The sequence below is a fragment of the Nilaparvata lugens genome, chromosome 14 (assembly GCF_014356525.2).
Source record: "Nilaparvata lugens isolate BPH chromosome 14, ASM1435652v1, whole genome shotgun sequence".
Lineage (NCBI taxonomy): Eukaryota > Metazoa > Arthropoda > Insecta > Hemiptera > Delphacidae > Nilaparvata > Nilaparvata lugens.
Window position 1 is genome coordinate 14,693,657 of NC_052517.1, and position 26,371 is coordinate 14,720,027.

At 33.8% G+C, this 26,371-nt stretch overlaps 3 protein-coding genes across 6 annotated transcripts in view; all 3 read left to right on the forward strand.

Moving 5' to 3' along the window:
• Positions 1 to 6: 6 nt before the first annotated feature.
• LOC120354204 lies at positions 7 to 5,719 on the forward strand. The gene is made up of 2 exons (XM_039440873.1): positions 7 to 2,779; positions 5,322 to 5,719. Exon 1 carries the CDS (start codon positions 159 to 161, stop codon positions 993 to 995), a length of 837 nt encoding a protein of 278 aa, XP_039296807.1. The 5' UTR covers positions 7 to 158; the 3' UTR covers positions 996 to 2,779; positions 5,322 to 5,719.
• A 4,180-nt stretch (positions 5,720 to 9,899) lies between these two features.
• Positions 9,900 to 11,100, forward strand: LOC120354201 (gastrula zinc finger protein XlCGF17.1-like). The gene has a single exon (XM_039440860.1). It carries the CDS (start codon positions 10,014 to 10,016, stop codon positions 11,067 to 11,069), a length of 1,056 nt encoding a protein of 351 aa, XP_039296794.1. The 5' UTR covers positions 9,900 to 10,013; the 3' UTR covers positions 11,070 to 11,100.
• Positions 11,101 to 18,174: 7,074 nt separating this feature from the next.
• The window catches only part of LOC111060672 (gastrula zinc finger protein XlCGF17.1-like), a 458,016-nt gene continuing 449,819 nt past the window's right edge, over positions 18,175 to 26,371 (forward strand). For 2 of the 4 annotated variants that reach the window (XM_039440850.1, XM_039440852.1), the window contains exons 1-2: positions 18,176 to 18,329; positions 26,064 to 26,175. The gene's annotated coding sequence lies outside the window, so the exon portion shown is untranslated. Of the gene's footprint in view, positions 18,416 to 26,063; positions 26,176 to 26,371 lie in introns of all 4 variants that reach the window. The other 2 variants (XM_039440849.1, XM_039440851.1) reach the window with 2 other exon arrangements.

A 26,371-nucleotide genomic window follows, 5' to 3' on the forward strand; every position in this document is an offset into this window, starting at 1 on the left:
GCTTTTATGGTCTTAGAGACTCTGCCCTTTCCATCTTGGGCTCTTACCTTTCTGGAAGGACTCAGCTTGTCTCCCTCAGTGGTGCTGACTCCCGGACACTTCCGGTAACTTTTGGTGTTCCTCAGGGATCGGTGCTGGGGCCTACACTGTTCCTTGTCATGATAAATGACCTCGACGACCACGGTTCCTCTCTGATGTTCGCGGATTATGCATCTCTACTGTCATTGGGTGCTGAGCTTGAGTGGGTTTTGGAGGCATCTGTGGAGCATCTTCAGTCTGCCACTTCATGGTTCCTGGCTAATCGATTCCAGCTGAATGAGGACAAGACCCAAAGGATCATCTGCAGATTGTCACGTGAGCCGTGTGACCCTCAGAATCCAGTGAAGCTGCTGGGTTTTGTCTTGGACAGCAAACTCAGCTGGAACAGTCATATACAGCAAGTAACCAGTCGACTCTCCCGCATTTGCTTTCTGCTGCTCAAGATGAGGGGCCTGGTGACTGAGAAGTACCTGATAATGATGTATCATGCGCTCTTCCATTGCCACATTACCTATGGCTTGCTTCTGTGGGGTCATTCAGCAGGGGCTGCTGATGTGCTGAGACTGCAAAAGAGGGCTATAAGAATTATAACAGGCAGCGATCATCTTGCCCTCTGCAAGCCCATCTTTGCTTGCCTTGGTGTACTGACTGTCTTCAGCCATTACATCCTCCTGTGCTTGGTGTATGTCAAGAAGATACAGCATACTCTAGTTGCCCGTAGTGACATCCACCGCAACAACACCAGGCGCAGTGAGCTGTTGGATTTCCCCAGGAGATGCCTCCACCGATCACAGGCCAGTTACAGGATTTCAGCCCTGAAATTCTACAACAAGCTGCCTAATAGTGTGAAGCAATTGGATGAGGCCACCTTCAGGAGAACCGTCTGGAAGCTACTGTGTGCAAAGGCATACTACAGTGTGAACGAATTTATGAGTGATAATTTGAATTTTTATTGAGAGCATGAGCACTGGATCACTGCCATCTGAACTGTTACAGTTTTTTTTCTCATGTGTTTGTACATGTTTTGATTTTTTGACGCCATCGATCCCACAATAATTGTGGGTAATGGATGAAGCTGAAGGTATTAAGGTATTAAGCAATAAAATTGTTATCTTCTGCCTACTGCACCGACATGTAAATAGTTTCAAATTTGAAATTTAAGACACAGTAACAGGTTCTACTTTTATCCTTTTTGTTGTTTATCTTATTATTCATCATATTATATCTATTATACCTTTGGCCTAACTTATTTGGTTCTACTTTTACTTTTAGTTTAACTTACTCTTCTGTTCAACCATATTTCTCATCAATTTGATCGTACAAAACTGAAAAATTCAGTATCTCTTCAATAAGTTTTTCACTGTAAACGAAGTCGCACTGTACCCATCAAAAAGTAAACTGAACTAGTCTGTGACAGTGCAGGCACCGCTCAGGAAACAATCATGGTGACTGACAGTGCTGACGCAGTATGGTAGTATATATGTCACTAAACGTTTGAAAGCCTATGTTTTCTCACTCGCCGTAGTACGTCCGACACTCGGTTGTACTGTGGCGCGGGCTCGGTGCAGTTGTGTGTGTCCAGGCCATAATTATTTGCACTTCTCTAATAACTCCTCTATATTTCTATCAAGTTCATCACTTATCAACAGTGCTGTATTTCCACTCAAAATGAAACCTGATTTTTTGTTGCTGGATCAGCCACAAAAATTAGAATCTAATATCATATTTTTGTTATATTGTAGGTGAGTCGAGAAATATATGAGAGGAAAGCACTGGAATAGCAATGAAAATAATAATGAGATATTTTCTTATAGACAGTGGTCTATTGTGCGGTCCACGTTATAATGACAGTATTTGATCAACTTTGGTTTTGCTATCCTAGTTTATCATTCGACAAAGCCAGTGGTACTATCCTTTTCTATGTCCACAACGATGCCAATCATGTTTTTGACAGTTTAGAAATATAATTAATTAATGCAGAGAATCGGTATCGCTATTCTTCTATCTTTATCCACTGCCATTATAACGTGGACCGCACTATAGTGTGTAGGGACTACATAGTATAGGGGCTACAAAATTGTTGATCAAGTTAAAACTAAGCCTATAAAGTTGGTTTAAATAGTGCTTTATCGGAGCCAAAATTTAATCAATCTAGCTTGTTATCAGAATAATAATGAGTAGAATAATAACAATTTGATGATAAGTATTTCAGCACTGGGCCTAGACTTTGGCCATATTTTCATACAATCTACAAAATCTCAAGTAATTTTTTACAAACAATATTTCTACAAAATCTCAAGTTCAGCAGTTGATTAATATCTGAATTTCTGTTTTATAAATTATTTAAATACTGGGTAACAGTATTAAAAAAACACCTTGTAGTCAATGGATTTTTGCAATAATTCTTAGTGGATACCACTTTTAAATCCTACAATTTGTATTCTCATTTTATATCATAGAAAAGCTATTCACCTACTGTTATACCAACCCTTCTACAATACAGTCTGCTAGTAATCTAAAATTATCCCCCCTCATCAACCACTGTGAATAATAATAATCCTGCTATTGATTGTGAATGTGTATGTGTTGCAGATGGCGACTGTTACTATTAAAAAGGAGGAGGAGGAGGAGGAGGAGGATGATAGCAGCCAGCAACCAGCTGCAGTGGAAGATGATAACAGCCAACAACATTATCTAATCCCTGGCTACAACATGATCTTCATCAAAGAGGATGCATATGGTGAGATGCATTCTATTACTAATCAATTATTGATTGACCAGGGTCTACACTCATTTCTTGAGTGATAAGATTGTAGCCAGCTTTCTCACATAAAGTGGTTTGATGTTTGGGAGTGGGACTCCTGTGTAAATGCTACTCCTGAATGGGCTGTCTGCCACATGTCAACCATGCACATCTATGGAACAGATGTGTAGTGTGTTACATGTAATGTCAAATCAAAATTTTTATTCACAATACAAACAGTTGAGGGTCCTGCCAAACCCAAAGGTTTTTCGGAGGGTGCCCAGTTTAAGAAAAAAATGAGTTACAAAAGATAAATAGGCTAAACTTAGACAAAATAAATATTACACTTCAAAGATTTCAAGTAAAAAATGAAAGAAAACTAATACAAAATGCAAAAATAAAATAAGAAATATACATCAGATTTTGATACAGAATCAATAAAAAAATGGAAAAATAAAAATTTATTAGAAAGGAATGAAATAAAAAGGAAAAGGGAGAAATTGTTTTACACAAGTAATAGTACATTTTTATCATTGAGGCAGGTGGCAGTGACAATAAAAGGAAAAACTTAAAACTTCAGCCAGCAAAAATTGAAAAATTCTAATAATGTAAGCATATGCTGTCATTTTTTAACTTGATGTTTCTTAAATTATGTGTACGTTTGTAATATTATTAGTTTCATAAATTGATTGTGCTGTTATTATTGAGATACAACATTACATCCCTCTTAGAGTAATCACGAATATTTGGAGGAAGTCTGTTTAATAATTAGGGAATTACATAATGTAGGAATCTTTTACCATAAATATTATTGAATCTGGGAACTACATATATTGACGGAGATCTTAAATTGTAGGGTGAGGGAGGAGCAAGGAGTCTATAGTATAAATTTTCTTTGTGGAGTATTACAATTTTGAAAAGATAGAAATGTTTGGGCGATAAGGTATGATAGAATATTTGTAAGCTACGTGGGTTGTATGGATCAATATTATTAACATAAGAAATGATGGTAGTTATTGTAATGATGGTAGTATTTTAATGTTCTCAATAGTATTCGTCAAACTCTAGATAAAAGATAATTGGCTGCACTTACCCATGATTCAATGCCATATCTTGGCAAATGCTTTATAACCATTTATTTGAGAAAGGCTATTTAGGTCAGGATCGATATTGATTTCTGATAACAAAATAATATCAATATTCGCATTAAAGATAGCTGCAGTAAATTTGTCAAAATTCTGTCTCAATGATCTAATTTCAAGGTAGATAATTTTGAATGGATAACTAATCTGTTGAGCTAACAAGGAAGGGACGCTCTTATCAGCAAGCCAGCTATCGATTGTCGGGAACGTTTTGCATGGCTCAACCATCTCCTCAATTTGAAAATCATAGTCAATTATGATTGTAGTTGTTGATTAATTAAAAGGGGATTGTAATTATAATTTTGAGTTTACCTGGGATAGTATGTTCATGCATTATAGAGAATAGGGTGATAATACACATTATATAAAAAGAGATAAAATAGCAGATAACAGGAATAAGAAAACAATAATGTAACTACAAAGCACTACAAGTACAATATCTTTAAATAGTTTTGTCAAGGTCTGATTCGCATTTAATACGAATTACTTGTGCCTGAGGTTCCTTTCTTACAAAAATTCTACCCTGAGAGGTCCATACAAACTCATAACCAAGAGATCTTGCCTTATTCCTGGTTTGCACGAACAATCTTTTATTAAAAGCTGTGAGATTTTCATTAAATAATACTGATTTATCTGACGGGTTTCTTAGAATTTTGTTAGTTTTGCTGTACAGCCTTTAGTAAGCCATTCAGGACGAACCAATTTCAAAATGAACTGCACAATCAACACAGGAACATTTTCTGATGAATTTGCGGTGGTTTTTAGGACAGGTAGTCTATGAGTAGCACTTCTCTAAAGTTCAAGTTTATTTTCTCAGCTATGTGTTTCAAATCCTTGAGCGGAGACCTATGAGTTGCATCAAGACAGTGAATTTCCAAGTTATTTTTTCTACCATATTGTTCAAGATCATTAATCTGCATAATAAGATCGTTATTGATAATATCCTTCACACTAATTTGTTTGCTCATTTTGGCAATCCCACCAGTCAAGAATATTCAGAATATTCATATGTTCAGAATATTCCATAAAATCGCATTTATCTATCCAAAGATGATTGCCTACAACTTTTCATCAATTTGAACTCCTTTAATATCATTTATTATATCTGATAACTTAAACTTCTATTATCATTGTCTCTATGTAACTTCATGAAAATTTAATATCAAATTTTACAAAAAATATCCTCTTGACAAAAAAGATACTATATTTTATTTGAAATTAATCATTATTACCGAGAATTAAGAATTGATAATGTTGTATCAGATATGCTGGGAGGACTTGGAACACAGATTTCTACTATAGAAGGTGATAACACGAAACTCACTTCCAAACATAGATGTAACTATATAATATCCTGTTTCCCCATAATGTACAAGTTGAATGATTGATGATTGCAGATGAGCAAGAGGCTGAAGGAAGTTCAATGAACAGTGAACCAGAGATGTGGCCTTCAAACTGCAGCACATCTGGCCGAGACGATGGAACAGAAGTGGGTGGACTGAATGAGCATCCAATCTCTCCAGTGGAAAAATGCACTGAGTCATCTGTGGTTGGCACAAATACAAAGCTCTATAGCTGTGATCACTGTAGCTATGAAACACCACAGTCTCATTTCAAGAGACATATTAGAAAACACACTGGAGAAAAAACTTTCAGCTGCGATTTTTGTGACTTCAGAAGTGCTTATTCTCGTCATTTGAAAGAACATATCACAACACATACTGGAGAAAAGCCTTTCAGCTGCGAGTTTTGTGACTACAAAAGTGCCAGGTTAGGTAATTTGAATACACACATCAGAACAATCAATCAATCAATCAAAATTGTTTATTGTCATTACAAAACAAATTGTATAACAAGGTCAGGTACATTTACAATTCATAACATTCTTCATTCATCAATACATGAATAAGTATGGTAACGTTTTGTAACACTAACAATAATAATAGTAATAACAAATCAACAATATAAAAACAGGACAACAACAATAATATTCTATATGTCCATAGATGTGTTATCAAGTGTCAAACATTCTACAAACTCATTAACACTATAGACACAAAGCTCACACAACATGTCTTTCACGCATTTTTTAAAACTGCTCATATTTAATTCTCTGACTTCCGTTGGCAACAAGTTATAAATTCTCTTACCAAATTCATAAAAACTGTTCAGAGTTAGTTGTAAGTTACATTGACTTCTATGCAACAATGTCTTCTGGCGTGTTCCATAATTGTGAATGTGATTATTTGTCTGCATTTCATGCATGTAACTTTTTACATACAACAGACACTCAAGAATAAAAAGAGATGGAACCGTTAGTATTCTTAGCTCTCTGATCAAAGGTTTACAATGAGTTCTACAGTGGACATTAAAAATAGCTCTCACAGCTCTTTTTGTAAAATCATGAGCTTTTTCATTTCAGACGAGTGTCCCCAAACCACTATGCCATATGACAAATGACTTTGAATGTGTGCATAGTAAATTGACAGCAATACATCAACATTGACAAAAGGTCTAAATTTCCTGATGAGAAATACACCCCTAGCAACTTTTTTACTTATATTTTCAATGTGTATGCCCCATTTCATGTTTGACTCTAACGTCACACCCAAAACTTCACCTCCCCATTTTCTGAATAATTAGCCAAGGAAAAATTCATCGTTTGGGTTTTGTTGCTGTTCAGACTAAGTGAGTTGGCTGCTGTCCAGTCTATTATAACAGTATTGCATCATTTATAAAACGTTCAACTGAATTTAAACATTTATTATTTACCTGAATTGCCAAGTCATCAGCATACATGTATGCATTCACTCTATCGTCTCCTATCGCTAATGGTAAGTCATTAACATATATTATAAACAATGTGGGTCCTAATATGGATCCCTGAGGTACCCCTGATTTGAGAGGCAGATATGCTGAAAAGGACCCATTAAAATAAACCGATTGGTACCTCCCTGACAAATATTCTTTAAAAAGTTGTAATGCAAACCGATCAAAGCCATAGTATTTCAATTTATATAACAATATATCATGGGATATTGTGTCGAATGCTCTACTCATATCATACCAGCTCCCCATGACCTTTTCTCTACTATCTAAAGCATCCACACAAGCTTTCACAAAATTACGAATTGCAGTATTTGTTCCTCTTTTGGATCTGAAACCATATTGTTTATCTGAAAAAAGCTGTTCACCCTCAAAATATTTAACTAATCGAGTATTCAGCAATATTTCAAAACCTTAGCAATAATTGGTATGATTGACACTGGTCGATAGTTACTACAATCAGATTTAGTACCTCTCTTATACAGTGGAATAACTTTTGACAATTTCAAGCACACAGGAATTACACCCTCTTTCACACATGATTGAATAAATATGACAATACCTCCACTATATAAGGTGCAGCAAGTTTTAAAAGAGCAGAATTCAAACAATACACATCCAAACTCATACTATTACTGAGAGAAAAAATGGCGTTATAGACCTCTTCAACACTGAAATGGCCAACTGAGAAAACAGAGTTGATATTATTCTGTCTAGCATGAACAAATTTTTTCAAATAATATGGCATATCATGTCTTGATTGTTGGATATTTTGTTTTGTTGACTCTACATTATCAAGGAAGCATTTATTAAATTTATCACTTGTGAGATCAGTTACCTGTGATACCGATGTTCTATCGTTAACATTCAAATTCTCTTTTATAACTGACCAAATAGCATGTGATTTATTTTTAGTCTGCAATACTTTATTACAATAATACTCACGCTTAGCATGAATACCATGTATTTGTACCTGGATCTCAATATCTTATACAATTCACAATGGTAAGCCAGACCCGTGTACTTGTGAAGACTATACATATTCAAACATTCCTCTTTGAGAGCTGATAAATTATCAGTGTACCATCTAGACTTTGGGGTTTTAAAAGTGCTAGGTTAGGTACTTTGAAAACACATATCAGAACACATACTGGAGAAAAACCTTTCAGCTGCAAATTTTGTGACTTCAAAAGTGCTCATTCAGGTGATTTGAAGAAACATACCAAAATAAATACAGGAGAAACAACTCCTAGCTAAGCATTTTTAATGTTCACCTACCACAGCTTCAGAAAATTATAGGTAGCTCCAATTACAGAAGCTTTTGTAAACTGTGGGGATATAAACTGTTGTAATTATTGTCCTACCTGCACAGTCTTGTTTTAATCATGATTCTGTCAATTCTCACTCTCTTATCCAAATTTATTTAAACCTACATCTTCAATTGATACAATTTATTTTATTAATAAGTAGAAACTTGCTGGGTGAATCCTGCAGTGAAGTCTGTTATGAATAAGGTTCGTTCTTCCTTTCTGGCTTCAAAAATTGATTAATTTCATTCATTTGTAAATACATATCACAGATCATAATATGAAAACAATTGGGATACAACAACAGGCTTGTTTGACACAAAACTGGTATTCCTCCAAATTAATGTCATGAAGAATAAATTTTTTTATGTTTTCTTAATTCAGTTTCGTTTCAATTTTTAAAACACAGTATTGTAAAGCTGCGTTTACAACTAAGTTATTAACAAAATGTTAATAGCTTAATATAAACATATAAACAGAAATTGTTCATTTAATAATAGGATAGGATTTGTGTCATACTTTTGATGTAAATTAGGTTTGTTTCGGCATTAAGCTGTAAACCTTTTTGAGTTGTATTATTATTTTCATGTGAGGTAATTTATTTTCGTATACAGAGTGAGTCATATGTATGGGAACCCTTAAATAAGTTGGAGACACTTGTAGATAGATATGATACTCTTACTTTCAGGATAATTGATCAAATACTTGACCTTTTGACATAGTACAACTGAATTCCAACCTTTCATAAAGGGGTAACTTAGGGGTAGTAACTAAAATATTTTGAATGTAAACACCCATATACCACACAATGGGTGTTCACATTTAAAATATTCTAGTTACAGTACAACCCCCAATTCACCCCCTTTAGAGGGGTTCAAATTCAGTTATACGTCCAAAGGTAGAGTATTATTGATCAATAACTTACCCTGAAGTTAGAGTATTTTATCTAATTTTTTATTTTAAATAAAAAGTATCTTTATTAGTACATTTCATGACAGTTTATATTTGTCCTTGTTAAATAAATGAAAATAAATAAATAATACGCTTTTCTTAAATCTGGCCCAAAGTTATTCCCATGCTTGTGAAAAGTTGACAATACTAAAACTACTGCGGTCACAAATAAAAAATTCTTTTCTTTATTAATATCCAACCTATTTCATTATTTTTGCTCTCAAAAAGTTAACAATGAACTGCTTAATAAAGGAAAAATAAATCTTCCGTGGAATAAGACATACAATATAGAAATAAAATAGAAATTGAGACTGTGCAATGCATTCTCCCATAAGAGCCAATGCGTAACAAAATGAACGAATCCCACAGCAATGCGGGTTGCCTATCTTTACCAGCTGCCTCACTTTTTTTGTGTTGTTAGTCCATTCCAGTTAGTTTAGAGTTCACTGTTGATACCGTGCTGAGTACAACCGCCTTTTGAATTCCATGTTTTGCACTCGCCGAGACACCAAGGCGACTGAAGGTCGCTGAAACCTTCTGCCTGATCACTCCAACAGTAGAGATAATTACAGGTACAGTTGTAACTTTTCCCTGCTTCCAGACATCCCTGATCTCAGCAGCCAGGGGGAGATACTTGGATATTTTCTCATTGTAATATTGTTCCAAGTTGTGGCAATATGGTATGCCAACATCAATCAAAATAGTCTCCCTGGCTGTCTTGTCCATGAGGATGATGTCTGGCCGTCACTCTGCTGAAAAAACTGCTGAAAAACACATACAGCAGAAAAAACTTTCAGCTGCAAGTTTTGTGACTACAAAAGTGCTCAATTAGGAAATTTGAAAACACATATCAGAACACATACAGCAGAAAAACCTTTCAGTTGTAAGTTTTGTGACTACAAAAGTGCCAAGTCAGGTCATTTGAAAAGACATATCAGAACACATACTGGAGAAAAACCTTTCAGCTGCAAGTTTTGTAACTTCAAAAGTGCTAAGTTTGATAATATGAAAAGACATATCAGAACTCATACAGCAGAAAAACCTTTCAGTTGTAAGTTTTGTGACTACAAAAGTGCTCAATTAGGAAATTTGAAAACACATATTAGAACACATACTAGAGAAAAACCTTTCAGCTGCAAGTTTTGTAACTACAAAAGTACTCATTCAGGTGATTTGAAGAAACATACCAAAATACATACTGGAGAAAAACCTTTCAGCTGCAAGTTTTGTGACTTCAAAAGTGCTCATTCAGGTGATTTGAAGAAACATACCAAAATACATACTGGAGAAAAGCCTTTCAGCTGCGAGTTTTGTGACTACAAAAGTGCCAGGTTAGGTAATTTGAAAACACATATCAGAACACATACAGCAGAAAAAACTTTCAGCTGCAAGTTTTGTGACTTCAAAAGTGCTCATTCAGGTGATTTGAAAATACATATCAGAATTCATACAGCAGAGAAACCTTTCAGTTGCAAGTTTTGTGACTACAAAAGTGCCAAGTCTGGTGATTTGAAAAGACATATCAGAACACATACTGGAGAAAAACCTTTCAGCTGCAAATTTTGTGACTTCAAAAGTGCTAAGTTTGATAATATGAAAAGACATATCAGAACTCATACAGCAGAAAAACCTTTCAGTTGTAAGTTTTGTGACTACAAAAGTGCTCAATTAGGAAATTTGAAAACACATATTAGAACACATACTAGAGAAAAACCTTTCAGCTGCAAGTTTTGTAACTACAAAAGTACTCATTCAGGTGATTTGAAGAAACATACCAAAATACATACTGGAGAAAAACCTTTCAGCTGCAAGTTTTGTGACTACAAATGTGCTAGGTTAGGTATTTTGAAAGAACATATCAGAGCACATACTGGAGAAAAACCTTTCATCTGCGAATTTTGTGATTTTAAAAGTGCTAGGTTAGGTACTTTGAAAACACATATCAGAACACATACTGGAGAAAAACCTTTCAGCTGCAAGTTTTGTGACTACAAAAGTGCTGTGTTAGGTTATTTGAAAAAACATACCAAAACAAATACAGGAGAAACAACTCCTAGCTAAGCATTTTTAATGTTCACCTACCACAGCTTCAGAAAATTATAGGTAGCTCCAATTACAGAAGCTTTTGTAAACTGTGGGGATATAAACTGTTGTAATTATTGTCCTACCTGCACAGTCTTGTTTTAATCATGATTCTGTCAATTCTCACTCTCTTATCCAAATTTATTTAAACCTACATCTTCAATTGATACAATTTATTTTATTAATAAGTAGAAACTTGCTGGGTGAATCCTGCAGTGAAGTCTGTTATGAATAAGGTTCGTTCTTCCTTTCTGGCTTCAAAAATTGATTAATTTCATTCATTTGTAAATACATATCATAGATCATAATATGAAAACAATTGGGATACAACAACAGGCTTGTTTGGCACAAACTGGTATTCCTCCAAATTAATGTCATGAAGAATAAATTTTTTTATGTTTTCTTAATTCAGTTTCGTTTCAATTTTTAAAACACAGTATTGTAAAGCTGCGTTTACAACTAAGTTATTAACAAAATGTTAATAGCTTGATATAAACATATAAACAGAAATTGTTCATTTAATAATAGGATAGGATTTGTGTCATACTTTTGATGTAAATTAGGTTTCTTTCGGCATTAAGCTGTAAACCTTTTTGAGTTGTATTATTATTTTCATGTGAGGTAATTTATTTTCGTATACAGAGTGAGTCATATGTATGGGAACCCTTAAATAAGTTGGAGACACTTGTAGATAGATATGATACTCTTACTTTCAGGATAATTGATCAAATACTTGACCTTTTGACATAGTACAACTGAATTCCAACCTTTCATAAAGGGGTAACTTAGGGGTAGTAACTAAAATATTTTGAATGTAAACACCCATATACCACACAATGGGTGTTCACATTTAAAATATTCTAGTTACAGTACAACCCCCAATTCACCCCCTTTAGAGGGGTTCAAATTCAGTTATACGTCCAAAGGTAGAGTATTATTGATCAATAACTTACCCTGAAGTTAGAGTATTTTATCTAATTTTTTATTTTAAATAAAAAGTATCTTTATTAGTACATTTCATGACAGTTTATATTTGTCCTTGTTAAATAAATGAAAATAAATAAATAATACGCTTTTCTTAAATCTGGCCCAAAGTTATTCCCATGCTTGTGAAAAGTTGACAATACTAAAACTACTGCGGTCACAAATAAAAAAATTCTTTTCTTTATTAATATCCAACCTATTTCATTATTTTTGCTCTCAAAAAGTTAACAATGAACTGCTTAATAAAGGAAAAATAAATCTTCCGTGGAATAAGACATACAATATAGAAATAAAATAGAAATTGAGACTGTGCAATGCATTCTCCCATAAGAGCCAATGCGTAACAAAATGAACGAATCCCACAGCAATGCGGGTTGCCTATCTTTACCAGCTGCCTCACTTTTTTTGTGTTGTTAGTCCATTCCAGTTAGTTTAGAGTTCACTGTTGATACCGTGCTGAGTACAACCGCCTTTTGAATTCCATGTTTTGCACTCGCCGAGACACCAAGGCGACTGAGGGTCGCTGAAACCTTCTGCCTGATCACTCCAACAGTAGAGATAATTACAGGTACAGTTGTAACTTTTCCCTGCTTCCAGACATCCCTGATCTCAGCAGCCAGGGGGAGATACTTGGATATTTTCTCATTGTAATATTGTTCCAAGTTGTGGCAATATGGTATGCCAACATCAATCAAAATAGTCTCCCTGGCTGTCTTGTCCATGAGGATGATGTCTGGCCGGTTGTGCACAACTGTCCTGTCAGTCAGCACAGAGCTATCCCAATACATCTTGTGTGTATCATTCTCAAGTACAGAAAGTGGCTTGCATAGATGGGGGATCACTTGTCAGCTGATTTATGATGAATAATTCTAAAGTCTGCTTTTTACTCTAATATTGGCGTATGAAGGAGACTCTTTTTACTTTCCTTGCCCTACTACCATAGGTAAGGAAAGTATTGCTTTCCAAAAAAAATTAAGGTACCCCAATTTCAAGTTTTCTATACGTTTCAAGGTCCCCTGAGTCCAAAAACATGATTTTTGGGTATTGGTCTGTGTGTGTGTATATATGTGTGTGTGTGTGTGTGTGTATGTGTGTGTGTATGTCTGTGAACACGATAGCTCCATTCCTAATTAACCGATCGACTTGAAATTTTAAAATTAAGGTCCTTATACCATGAGGACCCGACAATAAGAAATTCAATAAAATTCAATTCAAGATGGCGGAAAAAATGGCGGATAATTACTAAAAAACCATGTTTTTCAAGTTTTTCTCGAAAATGGCTCTAACGATTTTCTTCAAATTTATACCATGGATAGCTATTTATAAGCCCTATCAACTGGCATAAGTCTCATTTCTGGGAAAATTTCAGGAGCTCCGTAATATTCTTGAGAAAAATGGCGGAAAATGACTAAAAAACCATGTTTTTCACGGTTTTCTCGAAAACGGCTCCAACGATTTTCTTCAAATTCATACCATGGATAGCTATTCATAAGCCCTATCAACTGGCATGAGTCTCATTTCTGGGAAAATTCCAGGAGCTCCGTAATATTCTTGAGAAAAATGGCGGATAATGACTAAAAAACCATGTTTTTCACGATTTTCTCGAAAACGGCTCCAACGATTTTCTTCAAATTTATACCATTGATAGCTATTCATAAGCACTATCAACTGGCATGAGTCTCATTTCTGGGAAAATTCCAGGAGCTCCGTAATATTCTTGAGAAAAATGGCGGATAATGACTAAAAAGCCATGTTTTTCACGGTTTTCTCGAAAACGGCTCTAACGATTTTCTTCAAATTTTTACCATGGATAGCTTTTTATGAGCCCTATCAACTAACATGAGTCTCATTTTTGAGAAAATTGCAGGAGCTCCGTAATATTCTTGAGAAAAATGACAGTTACTAAAAAACCATGTTTTTCACGATTTTCTCAAAAACGGCTCTAACGATTTTTTTCAAATCCATACCCTGTATAGTTATTTATTATTTATTAGCTCTATCAACTGACATGAGTCTTTTTCCTGGGGTACTAATGGGGGTTCACCCCATTGATATGTATAGTTAGATGACTAAGCTATACCTTCAAGCGTTTGGAAGCATGATGTCTCCTTCATTTCTCGTCGCCATTGAATATCGGGCAAGAAGTCAGGCGCCCAGACAGACTTATATGGGAAAACATCGACTTTCATTGCGTTATATCTTTCGACATACTTGATGGATTTCAATATAATTTTTTTCAACTTTTCGTCATTTCCATTACCATATGATACAATGATTTGTTCATTGAACATTATGTTTAACTCGACCAAACATCTAATTTAGTGAACCTACCTCACTACAGATTTTGATCCATTCTATTAGCAAATGAATCTCATTTTTACAATATTTCCCTATTACCATGTATTTAGGATATGGAAAATAAAACATTAATTTATTATAGATCGCTAATATTACCATATATTTTATTAGATGGCAAATAATAAATTAACTGTTATCACAATATCTGGTGAAACTGTTTCCATTCGTTTTGCAACTCAAGTATAGGTACCTAACTATACTCTATACTCCTATATTTAATATAAGATAATAAATAACTACATACTATAAGAACGGGAAAAGTAAAACAAAAATTATAGATCGCTAATATTACTGTATATTCTATTAGATGGCAAATAATAATAAATTAACTGTTATCACAATATTCCATGAAACAAGTTTCTCATTCGTTTTGCAACTTAAGTATAGGTACCTAACACTATACTCTATACTCCCATATTTAATACAAGATAATAAATAACTACATATTATAAGAACGGGAAAAATAAAAAAATAGCAATAATGAAGAATTTATAGACAATTTTAGCAAATAATATTTTTTATAATACAAATCTAGCATACAATATTTTCATACGGTAGTTCACAAAATCTATATATATAAAAGCGAAATGGCACTCACTCACTGACTGACTCACTCACTCACTCACTCACTCACTCACTCACTCACTCACTCGCAGAACTAAAAATCTACCGGACCAAAAACGTTCAAATTTGGTAGGTATGTTCAGTTGGCCCTTTAGAGGCGCACTAAGAAATCTTTTGGCAATATTTTAACTCTAAAACGGTGTACACACGTACGTTTGCCTCGGGTGAGCATACGTGTATGGGCTTGCATTCGCACGTGTGGACACTGTTCGCTGAGGCATGTGGGCGAACCGGAACCCTGTCGGTATTTTGGCGTGCTCAAAGGCGCCTCGGGCGAGCATTGAATGTACGTGTGGACGCGATTTTGCCATACGGGTGAGGCAAAACGTAAAATTGAAGGCGTCATAACCTATTCCAATGAATTAGTTAATGAATGACAAATCAAATTGTGATCCAATAACTAATTGTAAATTGTAGGATTTTTGTAATTTTGTAGGATATGTGGATTGTCAAATATTTAAATAGAAACATGCATGGAGTATATAATTTGTATCATGATTAACAAATTTAGAACTGCATAATTTAAGTGAAAAAAAAGCTTCTCTACAGGGTTCCTACAAGAAAGTATAGCTCAAATATTATTTTACTGTGGCTATCAAATCATCTTGTGTTTGTTTCATGTTATCAATCAGAGTTGTTAATTAAAATTGTAATCTTCAATATGATTATACGTTTTAGATAGCTAGGCTATCTATAGAGAGATATATTCAAACTTTGAACTAGTATTCCCTTGAAGGTAAATCTTGAAGCTAATCTTTTGGAGAATCTTGTTTTGTCATGTGTAAGAGCAGAGTTAGTTTAAAATGGGCAGCAATTAGTATTTGATCAATTTATGGCTAATTTCCTTAAAGACGACTGTCAATTTGTGAGACAGTCTTAAGTGCTTTGATTAGGTCATCAAAACTTCTGGAATTATTGTAGAATTTTTCTTTTTTGAGATTCTGAATAGATAGATATTGGAAACCAACAAATGAATCGCCTAATGCCAAGAATCTCAAAGTTAGAGCCAATCGTTCTTATGGAGTTATTGCTTCCTCATGATGATATCATTTTTTGTTTAGATAACTAGTTGAATAGATTCAGTATATTAACAACATAATGTTTGACAACCTAAGAAAGATTGAATTGTCAATATTATGCCATGTAGCAATTTATTTCCTTACTTCAACCTACAATCGTTCAACCCACCAACATCGTTTGTCAAGTTTTATTTTAATTTTATTATATAAGTCATTGAAATAAAATGATACTGCTGCAATTTGTGATAACTATCTTCAATGATGGAATGACGCCATTGTTCAATTGTTGTCATGTTGTGGAAAATCTACATCTACCAATCTCTTAATTATAATTGAAATTTCCATATCATATGTTACTATAGAACTATAATCTAGATAGAGTACCTCTTCGAAACAGTTGTTAACTGGCAACTAAATTAATAATTTTGTCAGGTTGGCATTAAGTTGAGTTGACTTTGTTAGGTTGGCACCAAGTTGAAGATTTGAATGCATTTATCGCGGAAAAATTGATTGGGCACTGCTACTTCAATCCTGGGAATATTATATTACTAGCCGTCAGGCTCGCTTCGCTCGCCATATCCGTTTAGCCAGACGTTTAGTCTGGACCCCCGACTGGATTGTCCTAACATGATAAAAATGCAGGCGAGCGAAGCGAGCCTGCTAATCTCATTCTTGGACGATCCAGTCGGGGGTCCAGGGGCGGAGCCCCCTGGCTAGACGGATATGGCGAGCGAAGCGAGCCTGACGGCTAGTATTACAATATAAGACAAATTAATGGAATGGAATATGGATACCTATATTGGATCTATGGAAATAAAATATTTATTATAATATTACCGAAACTTATATTTTATTAGGTACTTGGCAAATAATGATAATGAATCAACCTAAGCACAATATTCCTTGAAACGATCATTTGGCACTAGGCTTAGCCTGCTTGATACATGACCAATGAAAATATAAAAATACTTATGTATGAAAAGAAATATTTTTATCTGGCGCATGCAGATTCGTTCATCCATAAGCACTGCATGAAACTACCATACTTTGAATATTTTTTATTGCTTCAATAAAAAAATATTATCATTTGAAAAAGGCTCTTTTTCTACACAGCAAATACAAATACCCGACTTCTTGCCCGAAATTTCTGGTAGCTACACTAGCGCAGTGGCATCATAGCGGACTTCGCTCTTCTTAATCTTATTCTCTATATCATTGGTTCACCCAATCCTTGAGAAATGGACTTTGTAACCTCCTTCTCGTGCATGAGATAGGTAGGTACACGGTTTTTACTTTTTCTTCTTCCATATACCGTGGGTACGGTAGGTAGAGCAGTTTATAAAAAGAACACAGTCATAGTCAAGATATTTCATCTGTAGAACAGCTGCTTTGACGAATTTCAAAAAATTCATCGAATTTCACAATTTACATAAAGGAAAAAGTACTCTGAAAACAATTGTATATACACATATACAGTAGCCTGATCGTAGTTGCAAATATTATGTTGCCGTCAATCGTCATTATGTTATTCCCCTAAATTATTCTCGTTTGATAATAAGGCTTATAGTTCAATGAGCAAGGAAAGTTGTGTGAGTGTACCACACCAGATTTTTTCCTTTTATATTATCCTTGAAATGCAACATATAAACATTCAAACATCAAGAGAAATGCCAAACCGTCGACTTGAATCTTAGACCTCACTTCGCTCGGTCAATACAATTATAATAGGTGATATAGTGGAGGTATTATTAGTAGGGATGAGTCAGCTGTTTAATTTTAAACAAATACTAATTACATGCAAATAAGTTACTTCATTATTTGCTTCCTTAGACCATTTATAGAGGTAAATAAATGGTCTAAGTTTGCTTCCATCATATTACATCAGCTGTCCAACTTTGTCGCCTTGTCGAAATTTAGCTTGTATCAGAATTTATGAAAGTTTTTCCAATCACTGAATAAATCAACTTTATACTTTCATAATATCACATGATGCATTGATTCGAATTGATAAATTTCAAGTTATGTTTTGAAAATAAGAACAAAAGTAGCAATTCTTGGATTTGAGTGTTTCTAAATATTAAGCGGTAAATTTAATTTTTATAAAGATGGCGCGGTCTCGGTGCACTCAAGTTAGTTGGTCTTGGTGCCATGTAAAGTGCACTATTAGATTGGAAGTCACCCTTCTGTATGTATTCTGTGCTATGGTATCGCATCTTCCCATTTGGCTGTCTTTCAATTAATTTATAATAGTTTGGTAAGTAGCTTATTTTGTCTTAGCCCAATATCAATTATCAATAATAAAACTAAATTTCAATATAAAATACTAAAATGGAGTCAGAAGTAAGTAGCCTATACTTGGAAATTGTATAAGCAGTAAATCACAATAGACGTACATAACCTAAAATTCAGTAGGACCTATTTAAAAAAAACATGATAAAAATAATTTTGGTATTATTTATTAATATAATAATTATTTATATCCTATAGCATGTTAAATTGAGGTTTGAAAGCATCGTTGAGCAATTGATTGATACATAGGCTAATACATATTTACATGTTATTACTTTGAATTTGAAATACAAGATTTCAAGCCATTGAATAAATTTACAGGCATGCTAAAGAGAATAATGATGGTAGTTAAGTCAGAACGAATTACTTTATTTACAATAAGACTACACTACTCTTGGGTGGAATTCAATTTTTTCAAGCCAAAAAAATGTAGACCCAATGTCTACTTCGGGGCATGCAATAACAATCATTACACATATTTCTATGAGTTACAGAAAATCCTACTTGTGAAATCACCTACATCACTACAAATCAAGGAGCGAATTTCAATTGCTTTTACTGCTTAAAGGAATACTTATTTATTTTCCTCTCACTCAAATTTTATAGAAGTATCATTACTTTGTCGACATTTGACACAACATTTTGGATAAATTCGCCAAGAAAGTAGGAACGAATAGAGTAGTTATACATTGGACAACGTACTAAGGAATGTTCTACATCTTCTCTCTCAAGAATATTACAAATAGGACAATTTGACATGCAGTTCAATTTTGCGCCTCTATTATCAACATACAAGTATATAGATGCATTAGCGGCCATTTACAATTGTGTGATACAATGGACTTTGACAATGGGCAATTGGAATCCAATTGCAGCTTGTTACACAGGTCCACCTCACTATCTGCTAAGATTACAATATCATCAGCAAACAATAACTTGTTGATGGAATGCCATGGATGTCTCTTCCCCTGAAAAAGGACTCAATATTTCTCAAATAGCAGGAGAACAAAAATGGACTCTTATTAAGGTCATACTCATCTCCCTTCTTATATAGGAAAAACATGACAATCTTAGACAATTCCTGGCGTACCTCCTCCATAATATGTACTATTTTATTGAATAAATTTAGCAAATAATCTCTCCATTTCATTGGTAAAGACTTGAAAAAATCATAATGTATTCCATCGACACCAGGTGGTTTTTTGTTCTTGGATTTAGATATTACCTGATCTAACTGCCACAAAGTGAATTCTCTATCCAGAAAGGGGTGTCTAGCATCACTAACACAAACAATTGTTTTTTTTTTTTTTTTTTTTTTTTTTTTTTTTTTTTTTTTTTTAAGATTACGTCCTAAAGACTCCAGTCATGGAGTATAAGACAAGTCATGTTATTACATAATAATTCTAACACTAAGTAGTTCAACCTAGTTTAGGTTTGAAAGGAATTCTTGTACACTATAAAAAGCTTATCAACTAAATATTTTTTCATTTGTTTTTTGAAAATCTTCAAATCATCATTACTTTTCAAGATTTGAGGTAGCTTGTTATAAAATTTCCTACCAATATAATCTGGTTTTTGTTCAAATAACCTACTATTGTGACCCATTATATGATAATCTGCTCTGTTTCGCGTATTATACTCATGAACATCTGAATTCTGGATCACACCACTCTTTTTCACATGCATTACAACTTCATATACATACAAAGATGGCACAGTTAATAGACCAAGCTTTTTAAATAAAGGCCTACAAGAGTCTAACCTATTCACTTTCTCTATACATCTGAGTGCCTTCTTTTGAATCTTAAACACTCTGTCCATATTTTGTTGAGATGAATTACCCCATACTAAAATAGCATACCTAATATGAGATAGTATAAGTCCATGGTAAGCAGTTAACAGTAGTTTTTTATCATTCAGCCTAGCAAGCTGCCGCAGGACAAATACCCCAGATGATATCTTATTACATATCCTCTCAATGTAAGGATGCCATGTTAATTTCCTGTCCAATAAAATTCCCAAGAATGCTACTTTCTCTTCTTGGTCTAATTCATTTTCCTCTACAAACACATTTATTTCTCTATCCTCTACTGAATTATATTTACTTTTGAATTGTAGGAATTGACATTTCTTACTATTTATTGTTAATTGCCTTTGCTTCAAGAATTGGACAATTGACTGTACTCCAGTAAAAGCATTTATTTCTAGACTATCTAATAAATAATTGTTAAAGATAAGCGATGTGTCATCAGCAAACAACAGAGCTCTGTGATCTTTTAACTCTTTTGGTAATTGGTTCACATACAACAGAAACAGTAAGGGACCCAGAATTGAGCCTTGAGGTACTCCAGCCTGGACCTCCAGTTTTTGAGATTTAATTTTTACTATTTCATTCCCATCCACCTTGGTAAGCTCAACACACTGGTTTCTACCTATGAGATATGATTCAAACCATTTTAGTTCTATACCATTCACACCTACAGTTTTTAGTATTTCCAATAATATTCTATGGTTCACACAATCAAAAGCTTTGGATAAATCAAGAAATATTGCGGCTGCCTTCTCACCTGAATCTATTATATCTATTAGTCTTTCAACAAGGGATACTATTGCAGTCTTAGTAGATTTCCCTTTCTGGAACCCATGCTGTTCATCACATATGAAATTAATTTCTTCCAGGTGCATCAATAACCTATTTAAAACTACTCTTTCAAAAATTTTACTTATTACATTTAGAATACTAATGGGTCTATAATTTTCAACTCTTTCAGAATCACCGCTCTTGAAAATTGGCAAAATTTTTCCTTGTTTCAGATCATCAGGGAAAATACCCTGCTCTAGTGAAGTATTAAGGAGATGCAATAAAGGGTCCAGTAATTCATTTTCACATTCTTTTAAAATTTTGCTTGAGACCCCATCCAATCCTACTGTTTTTTTGTTATTCAAATTTTTTATTATTCTTGACAACTCATCTCTTGATAATGGATGAAATTTAAATACCTTTTCAATTGGCTCAGCATTTAATGTAGTTGTATTATAAGTATTAGTGTTCAGTGACTTTTGGAGATTATATGCAACCTGTTGATAATATTTATTGAAAAAGTTACAAATGTCTATACTATCATCCATATAATTTCCATGTTCATCGATTATCCTAGGGACATTAGTAACTGTATCTTTTGAGCTGCTCTCCTATTTCTATTAATTACCTCCCAAACAGCAGAGTTAAAATTGGTACTAGTTGTTAATATTTCAGCTGTTTTCTTACACTTAGCTTTCCTCACTTCTTTTGCATAGTTTTTCTTTAGACATTTGTATTTGACCTCACTCGGAACATCCCTCACTAATTTAAATTCCTCATAAGCTTCCCTAACAATATTTCTTTGAGTAAGGATATCTTCAGTTATCCATTCATCTACTTTGTTTAATTTACTTTTTACTTTGACTTTTTTTATCGGACAGCATACACTAATGTGAAATCTTAGAGTATCAATGAATTGCTTATATTTGTAATTTAGGTTACAACTGTTATAAACACTACTCCAATTTTCTTGAAGCAGTTCCTGCTTCAAACAATTTATATTTCCTAGCTCATATTGCTGAATTTCTTTCACAAAAGTTTTTTTTCTGCTTGGATTCTGGCCCTGCAACTTAACATCTAAAATTTGATAGTTATGATCTGATAGATCTGAGCTACCTAACCTGACATTACAACCTTCTATATTTGTGAGGATATTATCAATAATTGTCTGTGAAGTTCGAGTTACTCTTGTATATTCGTGGACCTTAATTTCTAAATTATTCATATTAATAATATCTCTAATATCCTCTGTCATTTTATCCTGCCTGGCAAAATCGGTATTGAAATCTCCTACTACTATAACATTTGTGAAACGAGCGGTTGTAATTTCCAAAAGTGTATGGAGCAGCTCACAAAATTTTTGCCAGTCTCCATTTGGTGACCTATAGATACCTAACACTGCTACCTCAAATCGATCATCAATTTTTAACCTTAGTCCCGTCACCTCTAAATCCATCTCAACAGAAAATCTCTTAACAAAATCCAGTTCATAAGTTTGGGTATGTTTAGCATTGCTAGTGAATATACATACACCACCACTTCTATGAGCTATTCTACAAAATTCTGATCTCAGTGAATAGCCTGGAATCCTAACTTGATTTATTTCCTTTATTTTTAAGCCATGCTCTGTGAAAATAACAATGTCAGGATCCTCCTGTTTAAGAAATACTTCTAATCTGTCAATTTTGTTGCGAAGATACTGAATATTTTGATGATAAATACTAAAAACCTTACCATCTTGTGCTACTCTATCTCTAGCATTTGTAGCTATTTCCCTTTCCCTGTTTTGAGCCAATTTACTAAAAAATCGTTATTTGTTTTTTTGACTGTTTTTAAACCAGAGGATTGCAAACGGCTTTCAATCAGCTCTGCCAATCTATTACAAAAGATTACTTTGCCAGATCGATTTAGATGCAACCCATGATTAGTGAAGTTATGTCTTTTCAGCCTTTCATTTAGAAAACAAATCCCCAGTTGTTTAGAATTCTTATTTTTTAGGCTGTTGATTGTATTATGGATTGATTTGTTTGTCGAATTGATTGCTTCATTTAATTCTGGCCTATCAAACCTATTAGGAATAGTACTTATTATTAAGTTTGTTTTTTTGCTGAGTGGCACAATTTCCTTGATTTTTTCTGTTACTTGAGGAAGATGATTCAAGTTAGGTTCATTTATATTATTTGAGCCACCCAGTACAATTAGATAGTCATTTTCATCAAAGTCTTTAGTTTGTTCCCTAGCTGACTCTACAACTGCATTAATTGATGCACTTGGCTTGAAAAAACATTGGACATCAAATTTATTTTTTAATCTTTTATCAAGGAGATCACTGCAATCACGTCCATGACTGGACGTCAGTAGCAGAACTCTCCCTTTCCTATCTTTATTTCCCTCAGCTATATTTTTGGTTGCTGTCTTCAAAACCTCACTGTACGTTTTATTTCGACCATTTTCAGAGCATTTCCCATCATTTAGGTTAGATTCTATTTTTTTGCATTTGGACGGAGGTTCTATCATACATTTAGTATTATCAAATTTAGATTTTAGTTTATTTATTTCCTCCGACATTAGACTACATTGATTTTTTAGATTTAGTATTTCTTTTTTATGGTCTTCATCTTGTAATTTTATAATCAGTTCCAAAGATTTAATTTCTTCTACCATCCCTAACCTTTCTTCCTCAGACGTTTTTAAAGTTACTTCTAATTGGTTTTTTAAATTAGTGTGGCTACTTTGTAGTTGAGCAACTTTTTCGGCTAAAGTAGTTTGAAGAACTGGGGTTTTTGGTTTTGGCGTTTTTGAATTTTGGTTTTGGGAACGCGTAAGTACTCTTGCTATGTTTACATTTCTATTATTAACCTTCGGTGTTTTACTTGAGCTCATCTTCCTATCTAAGAAATTATATTACTTGCAATAATAATAATTGATTTATAAATGATAGGATTTTAATTTGGTTATAATTTTAGTCAAGTAAACTATCTATGTTTATTTTTAAATCTCGAAAACCTAACCTCAAACTAACCTCTAAACGGTGTTTGGCTTTTTAAAATAGAATTAAGAATTAAAATCTAAAACAAAATGATAAAACGTGATCAAGAAACAATTAATAATGAAATAAACACAAAATTTGTACTTATCCGTGACTATTTATAACACAAAATCTTCCAAAACCCAGGAGCGAAATTATGTAGTACTTTCATTCACAACCTCTCAAGGTCATCCTTATTATTTTTGTAAATTGTTTCCTCTCACCTGCATATTTACTGCCAAGAAAGCGTTGCCAAGATTCCAAAGAAACACCGTTAACATGTTAATTCCACCCTTGAAATATTTAACTGCTGTCCAAAACTCATAGGGATTTTTAACGTCTCTTATGTCGTCTTTAACTTTATTCAAATATAAATCTTTTTCAATTTTAATTGTATCCCAGTAATTCTTCTTCAAATAAATAAATGCATTGAGCTGAAGATTCAATTTAGGAGATAGCAACAACGTCTGAAATAAATAGTTTTATAACTCTCGGGCTCTAGTATTGAAGTTTCTAAATCATCAACCAAGTCAATATATATCTCAATTGACAGATGATCAGACGATAAAGAAATATTTGAAACTGTAAACTCATGGACAGTATAAAAGTGTTTCAAATCAATCCAAGCATAATCGATAATGCTTTTGTAATTTTCATTGTTAAAAGTATAGTTTCATTCAAACCTATATACTGATTGATCTATTTACAATTTGACAATTCTGTATTGACATTCTTGGCAAATTGAATAATTATATTAAACAGTCAAATGAGCATGCATGAGAACATAAAAATTTTGCAACACGGATATTTTGTCCAAGTCTTCTTTTTTTTATTCCGTGTATAAGTTTCTCAAAACTTATTCTCTAAAATTATAGCAGTAGGGTATAGTGTTCAAATGAAAGGTTAATCATAGATTAAATTAGTATTTTTATATTATTTCATTTATTATCACAGTAATCTTCACAATCGTTTGTATTTCTAGTAATTACATTCAACAAACTTCAATATTGTAATAGTCACAGTCTGTGTCACTGTTCGCGGTGTTCTCTGATTGGAGGTTTACTGATAAATATAATAATTCCATTCACCTTTTTGAAGAGACTTTGAATGGATTGCAGATCAAGGAAGAAATTGAGGCGTTCTTGGATGCTCCAATGGATATTGACAGAAGCTACTATGAATTATCCTTGAAGGATAAATTAGACTATGCGGATCAGTCAAACCTAAGTCAACAATAATATCAGAAAGTCATAGAAAGAATAATAAGTCAGAAACAATATCATGTAATATAATTCAAATAGACTTGTTTACCCTAAATCATGGTACATAATTACCAGAGTAGAGAAAAAATAGCATAAAATATATTTTATTTTATAGGGATTTCTGGTTCCAAATCTCAAGGTGAGAGTGTATGAACGGCACAGTATAAGAGACTACCAGCATCACATAACTTAGAAAACTTTACGAAAATAGCTATGTGGACTATAAGCTTCAATAAGGCCCGGTTGCTTAAAAGCCGGTTAAACTTCAACTGGCATTCAATTCCACGAGAACCAATCAGAGACTTTTCAAAAACGCCTTCTCTGATTGGTTCTCCTAAATTAATCAAGGTTAAGATTCAACCGGCTTTTGTGCAACCGGGCCTAAGAAGTGAAATTTGGAACATAAAGAATGCCCAATATGCGCTACCATGGTATATTTTCTCAAGCTATATTTTCTCCATATATTTTACCATTCTCCAGGATCTGAATGGGAGTAGATTCATCTGATCTGAAGGAGTGGTTATAGTCAAGTGGATCAGATGCTGGCTTCATAATTCAGAGACCTGGGTTCGAATCCCGGCATGGGCAAGATATTTTCCTCATCCACGCCCATGTTTTAGTAGATGGACACATTAAGTCGTTGATCTGAGCTGCCTGGAAACCGTAGTTTAGGTCATGTCAGAGGCTCTCAAATTGAACAAGTATCTCATGATCAATAGATTAATGTCACTGCTTAAATAGATTCCTATTCAGTTATTCATTGTGTTAGTTTTCAATAATTGAAGCCACTTTGTTTTTGGTAACTGGAACCATTCTAATTAATTGCAGATGTCCACATGTGACCAGAGAACAGATAGCCAATCACCAGTCTCAGAGCAAAATTCATTGAGTGGAAAATCAGATTCCAGGTTGACTAAGGCCATTGAAAGAGAAGTGTGTGGTAAGTATAGTGATAACATTGTTGATGTGCAGTATGTAATCTATAATTCAACTTGAATCTGCATTTTTTTAATTTGCATTTGCTGTGTGTTCAAGTAGCCTTCAACTGCACCAATCACAGTGCCAGTCTCATCAATATTAAGAAATCTCCTGAAATGAGAGTAGCTGACTGTAGGGTGTGCAAAAACTGTTGTGAC